Raw genomic sequence first — 15,582 nt, forward strand, 5'->3', positions numbered from 1 at the left:
TGGTCACCACATTAGCAACAGGTACTATTTTGTGCTTACAGATTACATTTGTTAGTGTGAGAAAAGAGCTGCTGAAATGTAGAACAGCATTTATTTCCATATAACACCTGTTAAAACCACTTGAAGAAATCAAACGTTCATTTCCTTTTTTTTTCTCAGAACATTTTTTGCTCTTGAAACATTTGTTTGTATTATTTGACGTGCTAAAATGATGCAGACTTGTGTGTCTTCCTCTGTTTGTCTTGGGTTATAACTGATAACATATCGCTATCCATGACAAAGATTAGTGTCCATATCAATACAAGCAGCCACATACCATCCATACAACTATATGTATATTGTATGTATACATTTACAGTGAAGAGCTCGTCATAAAACTACTTCACTGTTGGAGGAACTGCAGCTTCTGTCCTCTCACTCTTTGTTGACCCTATAAAACTTTTTCCTGATAAACACTCACTTGTTTGAATACATTTACAGTTTTATAGCAGAGATTTTACACATTGCAAATATCCCAACTGGCAACAGTTTCATTACAAGGTGTCAATTATAACAAAATAATGCTAAATTATTGCTAATTGTGATTTTGGTCTGAGTAACTGTAGCCAGACTGATCTCTTTTTACACAGCAGGTGGCTGCATGATAATTATGGTCACAATGTAGCAGCACATGGAAGAGGAAGCATCTGTATTTTGTGAGGGTGGAGTATGTATGTGTTGTTTAGATTTAATTAGTGTTGATTCTGCTCCTATGAGGATGGACACTTTCAGGAAAGCATGAGTGTCAATTCTTTTAACTTTTCCACCACTTTATCTTCTCACATTCAAATATCTGTAATTAGTTATGATGAGTTCACCTCAAATGATGTTTCTGTGTACAATGATGCAGTGGAAGAAAACTATAAATGCATTGACAAACAACATAAGGTTCAAATTAGAGGCTCCTTTGTCAGGGGACAGCCCTACTCAAAATCACACACACACACACACACACACACATACACACACACACACACACACACACACACACACACACACACACACAAAACCAAAACAAACAAAACATTTTTTTATAAATGCACCAAGATTTATGATTACATTGATAGTCCATTAATCTAAATGAGTGTCTGCCATTATTTTACTTACTCAAATCATGAAAATGAATTTACAAACTCAGTGTTCAGGGAATAAAGGCAGGTGAAAGCAACATTCATCTCACTTTTTCAGTGGTGACTGAAAAAGCATACAAGTGATTTTGATTTCTGTTCTTTTTACAGGGTCCAGTGATGTGACAACTGTGTTTGTGCAGAAAGGGAAGGATTTATGTCTGGATGTTCAGAAACCTGTTGTTCTAGTAGAAGACACTGAATTTAAATGGAAATTCAATAATACTCACTATGTATTAAGATTATTTCCTGATAATAGAACAAAAATAAGTAGCAGTTATGTAGGAAGGGCCGAGTTTTCTCCACAAAGTCACTCTTTGCTTTTGAAGAATGTGCAACAAAATGACAGTGGAGATTACACTGCACTCATAACCGGGGAGAAAGACCAACGTCTAGCTGAATACAAGGTCATAATTCAAGGTAGGTTTCTTTAGATTTCAAATATTGATACACAGTAGTACCCTGTTTTATAACCCTTCGCATCTATTTTCCCCCTAGATCCAGTGTCTCCAGTTAACCTGTCAGTGGACTCTGTGTCTAACAGCATAGAGTCCTGTAACCTCACTGTGAGCTGCAGGACAGAGCGCTCTCACATCAGCAGCACTTTTGGATGTGACAACCAAACCTGCTATCAGAAGGGAGGAGAGCAATCAAAGGTCACATCCTCTGGTTCTTCTCTCCGTGTCTACCTGTTGAGTGACTCCATCTTCTGTAACCATAGCAACCAGGTCAGCTGGACCAAAGACTTGAAGAAGACTTGGACTCTCTGCTCTCCAAATACTGGTGAGACTGAAAGACAAAACAGCTAACTGACAATAACACAGTTTATACACACTGCTTGTCATGCAGTGTGAATCGCCCTCATCCATAAAGATTTATTACCAAATACTGTGGGAATCGACATATTAACATTTTCTTACTGCAATATTTGTAGCTAAAAAGTTATTTAATGAATCCATTGACTTTTAGAGGGTTGGTGGTCCAAAAGTCTTTGAGGTTTAACTCAGACAGAGAGATTATTTCTGTTCTGCCTCACAGAAATTATTATGAAATTTAGACTGCAATCTTGAAATATGTCAACATTTCTGATCTATATTTTTTGGTGGTTTATTTGTTTATTTACAGCTACTAATGGGAGCCTAACAAAAGGCAGCTGGATCGGGATCATAGTCGGTTGTTTGGTCGTCAGTCTTTGTATTTGCTTTGGCCTTTTCAAAGGAATCACTATAAGTAAGTCCCAATGTAAATTTCAGCACAAGAGTAATTATGTAATTAAAATCTTCATCGCTGTTTGTATTTGAATTCCAGTATTGTAGCAGAGAATATCTACCACACCCACAAACCTCTTATGTATGAATAAAAAAAAAAAAGATTAAAGTCCAACTGAAATTAAAATATGTATATTTTGCTTTGGAAACATAGTCCTGCTTAGTAAAAGAGGTTTCTTGAGTTCTCTTTAGAGCAAAAAACTAAAAGGTTCTTTCTGTAAATACTAAAAAATACCAAACCTCTTCTGTCATTCCCACCTTTACAAGCTGAAACAACTCCTCTCCCCCATGTATAAATCTGCTGAATATCTATCAACCAGTAACAATAACGATGAAGCTTGTAACAAAAGGAGCAAAGTTTGAATAAAAAAAATGCCCTCAGAATGATTAAAGTCCAACTGAAATTAAAATATGTATATTTTGTTTTGGAAATATACAAGAAATTTACAAGCTGAAACAACTCCTCCACCCTATATATAAATCGACTGAACATCTATCAACCAGTTATAATGATGGTGAAGCCTGTAACAAAAGGAGCAAAGTTTAAACTTAATTAAATAAGATTACCCAGAACATTAACTGGATCTTTCTCATTCATTTCTGTTGTGCGAATGCAAATCGAGTTTTACCCAAACTGCTACAAAAATCTGACACCACAATGAACTTCAGAACAAGATGAACATCATATTTTGTATTTGAGCTCAATAAGCATTTTTATTTTCTTTTTCTGCCAAAATCTGTCCATCTTGAATTTTTTCTAACCTCAATCATGATAGCCTTTATTATTGTTATTATTATTATTATTATTATTAAGCAAATCAACAATGTTTTTTATTACAGACCAACAGAAAAGAAAAAAGACCTGCGAAAATACAATATACGCTGTTCCTCAGGTAAGTGCCACAGTGTTGTTTTTTTTCATAACTCTCTCAACTTTGCTTCTTAAACTGAAGAACAGAATTTCACATTGTGAATAATTTAACAGTTAAGACCTGATTTTCACAAACAGTTGAAATATTTTAAAAAATCAAAAACCTTGTGTAAGTTCAAGTGGAACAGAAATGCAGCCTTCCTAATGCACTGGTCAGCCTACAACCACGCACACTGAACACTTTATCCTAATGACTTGGCAGTCTATCTAAACGACCTCCATCTCTGCTATAACAGCTGCTTCACCCAGTCTGCTGTGCTGGTGCTGCTGCTTGCTCCCACTGAACCTGCCACATGCAGATGTCACTGAAGACAGCACTGTTTGTGCTGTTTTCTTGTGTTTAAATGTTTTGCTGTGAACTGAATTATTTCCAGATGTACCACGACCCACCAGTCCAAACCTGCTGATCGAGTTCTCATTGAACAGCAGGTTTGAATATATACTGTACTGAGTATGTGAAGCAAAGTAAAAATTTATTTTTTTAACACGGTCGATTGATTTATTTCTAGAACATCAATCCAGCCCAAAGACCTAATCAGAATGCCACAGAAGATGCTTCAAGTCTTTCTCCACAGTCCACTTATGCTTTGGTAGGATTTCCAACTACACCAACAGGATCCACTGAGAGTAATAACATCACCCCACCAGAGACCACTTATGCTCAGGTTACCAAAGCTCAATTGTCCAACCACCACCCAGAACTGAAAAACACAGATAAGATACATTCACAGGACTAAATCATGACATGTACAGGATGGATGCTAATGGTGTGTTCACACACATGAATGCAAAGTCGTAGTCAGTCTCTGACCTCATATGAATCTGTAGTTCTGTGTGTTTGTGTTGTATAGAGAACGTAATTTACATACTCTGCTTCGACTGCACAGTTGTTTTCTGACCCAGCTGCTGTACTAATGGACCAATGATGATGGCGTTTTGTTTCCACACATTGTCCTTCTTTTAACAGTCCCAGTAGCTCATTGAATACAGTGTAGTATAAAGGTAGTAGAGAAACCAGAGATCATGACGATCAGTTTTTCCTCCATTTTAAGTTATTTCCAACACATCCTCATAACTAAACAACCACATAGGTGGATTGTACCTGCACTCCAGAACGATCCATTTTCAGAATGACCCATGGGAGCGTAATATGCCGCTTTCAAAAACCGTTACCAAAACTAAATTACTGTTAAAAAAATAATGATGTTTTATGGTGTGACAACGCTGTGGTTAAGGTCTGGTTAGGTTTAGGCACAAAAACAGCTTGGTTAGGGTTAGGGAAAAATCATAGTTTGGGATAAAATGATCACTTGAAACGTGGTTTCTACTTCCTTAAAGTTACGCAACCTTGGTCATCATGACAACAGTAAACACCACAACAATCGTTGTTATGTTTTTTTATTTAAATGTCCCGGCTGGAAACGTGACACTCACAGTTGGAAACGGGAAGCGGACAGCGGTCCCCTGCAGCTAAGTAACTTTTTGCCGTCCAGTTATCTGTAAAAGAAAAATAACAAATAGAGGTTTTTACATTTTTGTTTTTGTATGAACTAAACAATCATTTTAAATAGTATGCTTTAGAGGTTATGTATATATTTTTAACTTTGTAAAGAGTAAAGCTAGCTGTTTCCAGTCTTTGTGCTAAGCTAAGCTAATTGACCCCCTGCTGCAGCTTCATATTTGAGGCACAGACATATTTTCATTTAACTCTTGGCAAGAAAACAAATAATGTTTCCCAAAAAGCCAAGCTATTCTTTTGACTTATTCAATGTATTTTTATGTATTTTTAAGTAAGTCTTCTTGTCCAGGTTGGCAGTTTTCTCCCCCACATACAGGTTAGGTGAATTAGGGACTCTAAATTGCTGTTGGCTTTAAATGAATGTGTGAACAGTTGTCTGTATATATGCGTCAGCTCTGTAACAAACTTGTTCAGGATCTCACCCAATGGTAGCAATTACCTCCAGAGGCCCCAAGACCCTGATCATGATAAGTGGATAATGATAATGGATGAATGGAAAAAATAATAAATTTCAATATGGATTATCATTCAGCCAACAAGATTAAGTGTTCTTGTTTTTCTTTCTTCTTCTGCATTTGTTGTGTATGTTCAGTGTATGATTCTTGAAAGAAATCTCTCCCACAATATTGGAGTGGGGAAAAAACTTCATGCTATATGATCATTTACAATACAAGGCCCTAAGTGATTCACAAAAATACACAATATGACATGAGAGTTAAGTTTTCTGGTTCTTATAATAAAAACATGTTTTGCTTAATTTATCCAAAAGTTAAATCAGTATATATACTCAAACAAATATTAGGGACAGAATTTATGCGTTGGTCAGTGTGTATCTGTTCAGATCTCTGATCACACTTATCACTGAGAAGTCCTGTCTGAAATCACAACTTGTACTTCAACCAAAAGGTTTTGAGCTTCCGTCAGTCTTTAGATATAAAAGGCCTGCTGCTGTTTCTTTGTGCTGCATCAACATTAGTTTAGTTTTAGTTTTTTTATTTGACAGAACAATAATATTAGGCTTCCTGAAAGCTGCCTTCTAATGTTGTTAAAATAGGAATCATAAGTAATGATTTTAATAGCATCATTGCATTGAGACATGGCTTGATTTCAGCTGTTTTTAATAAGATGTTATATTATTATAGTGTGAAGATTTAGGTTAAAAGAAATGCTGGACCAGACAAACTTGTTTCAATCAGGCTGCATAAACAAACTTAAGGAACAAATATCTGGGGTTGTATTGATTTATGGTGTAAAACTGATTTATTTTTAAGGTAAAACAGGTTTATTAAGGCAGACATCCTAAAGAGGAGGAAGCAAAACAAGTAGGTGAAATGAAGAAGATTTATTAAGCACCTAGGTTGGCTGTTGAAGTAGCAACGCAACACTCTTCATTAAGAGAGGCAGAATATTTTTACAAAGTTAAGAGGTTGTGATATGTAGCACAACAAGCAAGTGAAGCTCTGCAAACAAGACCACATTCCCACACACGCACAGTGGTGTCTGCTGTACTACTTGATAAGAATGTGCATGACAGGTTGGTTAGTGTAGAGTCGTCAACAAAAGTCATTTAAAAGTTTATACTGTGTATTTGTTGTATTAGTTTAGTTTGTTTGAGTCACTTTAACACACTTGTTTAGGTAGCTCACTGCACATGCAATATAACCACTTCCTTTCTCATTTTGCTACAGTATATTTAAGACCTCTTACATTTTCAGTCTGCAAGATGAAAGATACCAGTGGTGTGGACATCAGTAAATTTTCAAACAGAAAACAGACATTTTGCGGTAAAGAAAATGGAGCCTGTAAAGGTCTCATTGCTTGACGTCATCTTTCGAGCACTCTGAATTGCACCAATGATATGCGACAAAAAGACGTGTAAAAATGCAGCTCACATGAGAAAAGAGTTTAGTTTGTTTCCAAACACTCAGGTCAGATGGGTTGAAAACGTCACTTGGTCTCATGTAGCCTTCTTCCTTTTATAAAGGACAGAATTATTGCGTTAGTCAGTGCTGCCAAATCTGCTTCTGCTACGACCAAAAAGTTTTTGAGTTTCCTTCAGTCTTCAGATATGAAAGGTCTCCTGCTGTTGATCAGTGCTGCATCAACATTAGTTTAGTTTTGGTGTATTTAATTGACAGTGCATGAACATCTTCTTCATCGTCTTCTAATGCTGTTAGAATAGGAAGTGTGTATCTTTAGTGCATTGAGACTTGATTTGAGTTGTTTTTAATAAGATCTTATATCAGTATGGTTTGCAGGTTTAGGTTCACAGAAATTATGGACCAGACAGACAAAATATGACAATTATTTTTACATTTTTTAAACCAATGAAATGAACGTTTTCTAATTTCAGTTGGACTTAAATAATCAGCAATGCACTAAATGCTGCTGTATTTAGATGGGAATCCACAGCTGTGGCAGAATGCATGATTTACAATATATCGACAGGGCAGGGTAGTTACTATCATGGACTGGCTCACGGTTCAGACAAAGAAGGACACAAAAGGTTGTAGGTCAACAAAATAAACTATTTATTAAATGAAACTATTTACAAAAACAAATACATAGATGTGAGATGTAAGTACATGGGTGAGTGGAAAATAATGCAGGAAGTTTGGATGCTGAAAGAAATGACAAATCAAACAAACAAAATTAGGAGATCAAGTGGGAGCTGAGAGAGAAGGAAGCAGACTGAGTCGGCCAGCTATGTAGGTTCTCCAAAGCAGCAAACCAGGTGAACCTCCTCCCACTGATGACTGAAGATGTGTTATTATTATTATTATTATTATTATTATCATTATTATTATTATTATTTTAGTTGAATCTGTTAAGACCCAGTATCTGGAACCAATGTAACCAGTGCTGTCCTGTGCAGGCGCACCTGCACATCTTTTCTGCGTCAAATTAAAAAAAAAAGGTATAAATTATACTTTGCTTTTTTAGACATCAACTTAAGTCTGTAATCCATGGAAAATGTTAAAATTAAGCAAATCAACAATGTTTTCATGACTGACCCACAGATAAAAGAAAGAACTGTGAAAATACTGTACAGTATATGAAGTTCCTCAGGTAAGCGCCACAGTGTTTGTTTTTTTTTTGGGAGGGGGTTGTTTTTTTTACATAACTCTCCCAATTTTGCTTGTGAAACTGGGGAACAGAGTTTCACATTGTGAGTAATTTAACAGTGAAGACCTGATTTTCAAAAAAAAATGTTTTGAAAATCAAAAACCTTGTGTGTGTGTTAAAGTGGAACAGAAATGCAGCCTTCCTAATGCACTGGTCAGCCTATAACCATGCACACCAAACACTTTATCCTAATGACTTGGCAGTCTATCTAAATGACCTCCATCTCTGCTATAACAGTTGCTTCACCCAGTCTGCTGTACTGGTGTTGCTGCTTGCTCCTACTGAACCTGCCACGACCGACCTGTCCAAACAGCAGGTTTGAATATATACTGTACTGAGTATGTCAAGCAAAGAAAAGATGGAAAACATTTTTCTAACACGGTTGTTTGATTTATTTCTAGGATATCAATCCAGCCCAAAGTCCTAATCAGAATGTCATAGAAGATGCTTCAGTTAGGAGACCATCACAGTAATCTTAACCTGAGGAAATGAAAGCATGTATGATGGATTTGTATAATTAATGATTGTCTGCTTTTATATTAATTTGAGGTTATTTCAGATGAGAATGTGCATGACAGATTGGTTGGTGTAGATTTGTCTCTTCATTATTGTTTCTTGAGCTTCTCCATCAGGTGGACACTGATGACGGCAGACACCATGATGACCAGACCGACAGAAAGCACGACTGTCCTCACCAGACACACAGAGATACCAGCAGAGAGACTCTCTGAACCTGCAACATAACAAAACTGTTATTTCGTTACAGTACTGACAATACAGCACAACATACAACATACTGGATGTAACAAATTACCCCAAATACTGTCCACATAATTTCATCTTACAAATATGTTGTTATTATACAGTAAGTATTCTAATTTATACATTTGAAAATAAATGTAGAGTAAAGTTGAGTTTTATGGCAGCACAATCATAGTATTTAATTCTTTATTTTTGCTTTTTTCCATTTAATCACTAGTTTGTCACACATGTACTTCATGGAAGCAACAACTACACCAACAGTAGACTGTCATTAACACAAACAGAAGGACACTTAATAGAATATTTGCCATAAAAAACCAAACAAACAGTATGCACTGCTACTAGTCACTTGTACTCACTTTATTTATTATTTTTTTTACTTAAAAACAGTCTTACCTGACCAACTGACTAAAACTTTGCTACTACATAAATTCGATGCACATCATTAAGACTTTATGGTGTGCAAGTTAAATGAACACAACACAAGAATTGAGTATTCTAACCTTAAAAGTGAGATACTGTATGTTAACAGGGTATTTGTATTGACATGCATTATATCTCAATACAATATGTTCCTAAAATTTTGTGCAGCACATGTATGATCCCTATAGGGCAAAGTTGTAAACTTGTAATTTTAACTTAGTGCCCAAAGGTCTATAAACATGTAACAGTAGTTTACTTAAGTAACATTGCAGTTAAATAACTATCTGCACATTTTGATTTGATTACATCCATGAGGCCCAACAGTCAGAATGTTTTTTGATTTGTTTTTTTGAGTTTTTTTGTCTTTCAGTCTTACCAGCAAGACGGCAGAAATGCTGAATCTCCTTCATGTCTTTGGTCCAGCTGACCTGGTTGCTATGGTTACAGATGATGGAGTCACTCAACAGATAGACATGGAGAGAAGAACCAGAGGATGTGACCTCTGATTGCTCTCCTCCCTTCTGATTGCAGGTTTGGTTGTCACATCTAAAAGTGCTGCTGATGTGAGAGCGCTCTGTCCTGCAGCTCACAGTGAGGTTACAGGACTCTGTGCTGTTAAACACAGAGTCCACTGACAGCTGGACTGGAGACACTGGATCTAGGAGGGAAAAATAGATGTCCAGGGTATAAAATAGGGTACTACTGTGTATCATCATTTGAAATCTAAAGAAACCTACCTTGAATTATGACCTTGTATTCAGCTAGACGTTGGTCTTCGTCCCCGGTTATGAGTGCAGTGTAATCTCCACTGTCGCTTTGTTGCACATTCTTCAACAGCAAAGAGTGATTTTGTAGGGAAACCTCAGCCCCTCCTACATGACTGGGAATTATTCCTATTTCATTATCAGGAAATAATCTTACTATATTGTTTGTGTTGTTGACTGTCCACCTAAATTCACTGTCTTCTACTAAAACAACAGGTTCCTTAACATCCAGATGTAAATCCTTCCCTTTCTGCACAAACACAGTTGTCACATCACTGGACCCTGTAAAAAGAACAGAAATCAAAATCACTTGTATGCTTTTTTCACTTGTATGTCACCACTGTTTTAAAAAATCATCATTAAGAAAGTGAGCTGAATATTTCTGCCACTGCCTTCATTCCTTGATTTGAGACAAATAAAATAACGACAGTCTCACTTAGATTAATGGACTATCAATGTAATGGTAAATCTAGATGCATTTATAGCAGTTTTTTGAGTGCTATATAATGCATTCTGCAAAAACATATTTTACTTGATCTGTTTTAAATGTTTTGCATTGTGGTTTTTTTGTGTGTGTTTGTGATTTCGAGTTTGGTTGTCCTCCTAGGAGCTTCTGATTTGAACCTTATGTTGTCTGTCAGTGTATTTGAGTTTTTTTGAATTTATTTATTTATTTGAATTTCAGGTTTAATAAAGTGATGGACTGTTCATTAAAAGTACTGACACTTGCACCTTCTGGAGCCCAATCAATACTAACTAAATATCAACAACACATACATACTCCTCCCTCACAAAATACAGATACTTCATCTTCCGTGTGCTGCTGCTACATTGTGACCATAATCATCATGCAGCCACCTGCTGTCTAAAAAGATAACACAACATAAAACATACAACATATTATTCTTATTATTATCAATTCAATAATAATTAATAATAACAATGATTATTATTACTATCATTTCAGATGCTCAAAAAAATGATCACAATTCTTTTTGTGCCTACTAACTACTAAATGCAGGGATACCCTTTAATCAAGCTACAGTATCACTTTCTTTCCTGCTGCTTTGATAAAAACCTTTAAAACTGCATATTAGTTCCTAATCATGAGCTCAAAGCTGTAGTACCTCGCAGGACTTTCATTACAGATGATTCCAGCTCTTCAGTTTTGTCCACAATGCTCAGTGCATCAATCACAATTACAAAGTCTGCTCAGGTATTATTGCTGTATCTGTAATAAAATTAAAATGTAATATGTTTGTCCTACCTGCGACTCCTTCACAGAGCAAAAGTTCAAGTATCACAAAGATAAACATCATCTCTGGCTGCCCTGACTTCAGAGTGCAGAGCCTTTGTGTCACAGGTGTGTTTTCCTGTTAAAACCACATAAACTTACAGGATGTTACCATGTTGATGATGTGAGCAAAGTAACTTCTCTATTCAAACTTCCTCTCCAAGCTCTGTTTTACTGTTTGAGATCTGCAAATAAAGATTGGAATTATTGAAATCATTTAACTCTTTGTCAAATAAGAAGTTAAGATAATGCTAAACAAGAATACTATTATATATTTCAATAGATCCTGTTGGCATCCTTGCAAAGTTTGAATAATTAATAGCACTATATTTAAAGGAAAAGGTTTTGTATGTTGCACCAGAGTTAGCTGACGGATCATTTTCATCTGTGGTCCACTTAAAAGTTTCTACTGTGTATTTGTTGTATTAGTTTAGTTATCTTGAGTCACATTAACACATTTATCTAGGTAGCTCACTGCACATGCAATATAACCACTTCCTTTCTCATAGCACCTCAGTTTATTTAACACCTCTTGCATTTTCGGGCTGCAAGATGAAAGATACCAGTGGTGTGGACATCTGTAAATTTTCACGAGGCAGGAGGCTTATTTTATTTGTGATAATCAAATTTTCCAAAAATGATGTGAAAAATCAGACTATTTCTTCAGTAGCAAGAGTTTTAATAAAAACTGCTCAGTGAGATCTGTGGATTATGCAGACACTTCCGAGAAGACAAGTTACCACTAAGCATGGTCACAGTTCACAAATAGCGTTGCCACTTCCTCATACAGCTCATATGCACAATGGCTCTCGTTGCACTTCTCTTTGCTGTTTGTGTGCTGCATTCATGGGAAACACAAGGTAAAACAGTTTTCTTTAAATATTTTCTGTAGTTTGACTTTGTTTTCAAAGTCTGGTTGTTGTAGTGAGGCACTATTGGAACTTGTTTTTGATTTAGACATTATTGACACAATATACTATAAAACTGAGCCATGTGTTCACTAAAAATTGTAATTCTTTTTAGATGTTGTAATTTATTACTCCATTCCTATCAATGGTTCAAAAAATGAGGTTTGTTAACATTCTGGTTGATGTAAATGAGAAAAATTACAAAAATCAATGATAAAATATTCTTAAGTACAAGAGAAATTAGAATACAACAATACATTATAATATACATTAAATACATTAAACTAGAATTCTTCATTCTTGTACAAGGCCCGAATATATCCAGACAGAGATTTAAAAAAAATTAAAACCTTTTAGTGTTATTAAAGTGATGAATATAGAGTATTATGGTAGAGGCACGCACTCTTTATTTTCTGGTTTTCCTTTCAGTATGTCTCTCTTTAAGGCCCCCCTCCCGATGAGCCCTCTCTGTTCTGATTGGCCAGTTTTATGCATCAGAGTTGTGTAGCTTTACCGCCAATGCAAAAAAAAAAAAAAAAATTAAAATGTTTTTGTGTTATTAAAGTAACAAACATTATGGTGGAGGTATGTGCTCTTTATTTTCTGCTGTGACTTTCAGTAATTCTTTCAGCCGTTACAGTAGATAACATTCGTGGAGCTTTTAAAATTCAAACTTGAGCTCAACTATTTGCAGAAACTCAGCAGCTGCTGGTTCACTTCCCTCTTTTGCTCAGTGCATTTCTTCACAATCTTTAGTTCCAGAAACCCTTCATTTGTACCGTTTGCATGCTAACATGATGTACACACACACACGCACACACACAGATTGGTCAACTGTACATTTAAATCTACAATGGAAATCATGTTAGACAACTACATGTCCTGTTTTAATCGGACTTGTTTGATCAGATTTGTGGTGTTGTAGCTTTTACAACCAATTACATTTTACCACATTATTCCTCAACCACTGTGAGAGGTGAGGGCTAGGGAAGAGTGACGGGAAGTTTGAATGTTGTCTGACCTTGGTGTACATGGGATCTGACCTCTAAATGTATGAGTTTTGGGGTTTTTGAATATTAAAGCATTGCACATCTTTCACACCACAACAGTGCAGGACACATGTCTGTATGTGTCTTGCAGGGACTCAATCTCTGCAGGGAGCAGGAATAATATCCACAGGCCAAGTTTATTCGTCACATGTAATCATATAAGATAAAATCACAGTGAAATGTAATTCTGCCAATTCCTTCAATTTGTGCATTAAAAAGAGTTTAAATAGAATAGGAATAGTAATAAGCCTGAGGAAGATCTTACAAATCGAAACATTGCCTCAAAAAAGAGAATAAAATTATTTATTGGGAGCTTAACAGTGTGCAGACCTCACTCCTCTGTACCCCACTCTGCAATATAAACCCCAACTTAACCATTGATTTAACAGCTCAAATGTGACAGCCATTTATTAATCCTTCACCCCAATAAACAAACAAATAAAAACATACATGAATAAATATGAAAAGAAAATAATAAACTAACTACCAAAATCATTCATTTCCAATCAATTTATGACCACTATAAAACACTAACTAAACTGACTAAAAATGCGTTTTCATGATTTTGACATCTGTTCTTTTTTGATATGTTCTTTTAGGGTCCACAGCTGTGACTCCTGTGTTTGTGAAGCAGGGACATGATGTACTTCTGGAAGTCAAGAAACCTGTTGTTCTGACTGAGGAGGAAGATTTTTTTTGGATGTTCAGTCAGACTTACTCTATAGTAAAATTATCATATGATAACAAAATAATTATCTTTAAAAACTACTCACAACGGGCTGAGTTTTCTGATCAAAATCGCTCTTTGCTATTAAAGAATCTACAACAGGCCGACAGTGGACCTTATGTTGCACAAGTGATTGGTGAAAGAGAACAAAACATAGCTGAACACAAGGTCATAGTCCAAAGTAAGTTTCTTATCATTTTTTCATTATAATTTTGAAATGTTGTCACAATAGTACTCTAATTTCCAAAACCCTTCTCATAAATGTTTTTTTCCCCAGATCCAGTGACTCCAGTTAAGCTGTCAGTGGACTCTGTCTCTAACAGCACAGAGTCTTGTAACCTCACTGTGAGCTGCAGGACAGAGCGCTCTCACATCAGCAGCACTTTTAGATGTGACACCCAAACCTGCAATCAGATGGGAGGAGAGCAACCAGAGGACACATCCTCTGATTCTTCTCTCCATGTCTACCTGTTGAATGACCACATCATCTGTAACCATAGCAACCAGGTCAACTGGACCAAAGACTTGAAGAAGATTCGGACTCTCTGCCCTCTAAATACTGGTGAGACTGAAAGACATAACAGCTAACTGACAATAATGCACAGTTTACACACACTGCTTGTCATGCAGTGTGGATCACCCTTATCCATAAAGATTTATTATCAAATACTGTGGGGGTCAACATATTAACATTTTCTTACTGCTCAGAAAAATATTTGCAGCTAAAAAGTTATTTAATGAATCCATTGACTTTTAGAGGGTTGGTGGTCCAAAACTCTTTGAGGTTTAACTCAGACAGAGAGATTATTTCTGCCACCCAGAAATTATTATGAAATTAAAACTGCAATCTTGAAATATGTCAACATCTCTGATCTATTTTTTGTTTGTTGGTTTGTTTATTTACAGTTCCTAATGGGAGACTAAGAATAGGCATCATAGTCAGCTGTTTGGTCGTCATCTCTGTATTTGCAGGAATCCCTATATGTAAGTCCCAATGTAAATTTCAGCACAAGAGTAATAATGTAATAAAAATCTTCATATCTGTTTGTATTTGAATTCCAGTATTGTAGCAGAGAATATCTACCAAACCCACAAACCTCTTATGTATGAATAAAAAAAATGCCACCAGAATGATCAAAGTCCAACTAAAATTAAAATATGTATATTTTGCTTTGGAAACATAGACCTGCTTGGTAAAAGAGGTTTCTGGAGTTCTCTTAAGAGCAAAAACTTTTCTTAGTCCAAAAAAACGTGCCATTGGGTGGTTCCCAAATCTCTTCTGTCATGCCCACCTTTACAAGCTGAAACAACTCCTCTCTCCTATATAAAAACTCGACTATTATTAATATTTATCAACCAGTAACAATAATGGTGAAGCTTGTAACAAAAGGAGACACATTTAAACTGAATTAAATAAGATTATGAAGAACATCAACTGGATCTTTTTCATTCATTTCTGTTGTTCAAATGCAAATCAAATTTTGTCCAAACTGCTGACCTAAAAGCCAAAGTCCCTCCCACTACAATGAACTTAAGAACAAGATAAACATCATATTTTGTATTTGAGCTCAATAAGCATCAACAGTTTTATTTTCTTTTTCTGCCAAAATCTGTCCATCTTGAATTTTACAAGTTGTTTTGCTTT

At 35.8% G+C, this 15,582-nt stretch overlaps 2 protein-coding genes across 8 annotated transcripts in view; one reads left to right on the plus strand and one right to left on the minus strand.

Moving 5' to 3' along the window:
- Nucleotides 1-15,582, plus strand: part of LOC122994024 — a 105,454-nt gene that overhangs the window by 62,988 nt on the left and 26,884 nt on the right. Inside the window, exon 3 of the mRNA XM_044368556.1 lies at nt 14,215-14,499. Within this exon, the coding sequence (XP_044224491.1) occupies nt 14,215-14,499 (285 nt within the window). The remainder of the gene's footprint in view (nt 1-14,214; nt 14,500-15,582) is intronic.
- The window catches only part of LOC122994023, a 95,695-nt gene that overhangs the window by 17,119 nt on the left and 62,994 nt on the right, over nt 1-15,582 (minus strand). For 3 of the 7 annotated variants that reach the window (XM_044368553.1, XM_044368550.1, XM_044368554.1), the window contains one exon: nt 9,933-10,241. In XM_044368553.1, the coding sequence (XP_044224488.1) occupies nt 9,933-10,241 (309 nt within the window). Of the gene's footprint in view, nt 1-3,573; nt 3,652-7,991; nt 8,744-9,571; nt 9,854-9,932; nt 10,242-15,582 lie in introns of those variants that run through there. The other 4 variants (XR_006406490.1, XR_006406491.1, XM_044368552.1 and 1 more) reach the window with 4 other exon arrangements.

Source organism: Thunnus albacares, chromosome 12 (genome assembly GCF_914725855.1).
Source record: "Thunnus albacares chromosome 12, fThuAlb1.1, whole genome shotgun sequence".
NCBI lineage: Eukaryota > Metazoa > Chordata > Actinopteri > Scombriformes > Scombridae > Thunnus > Thunnus albacares.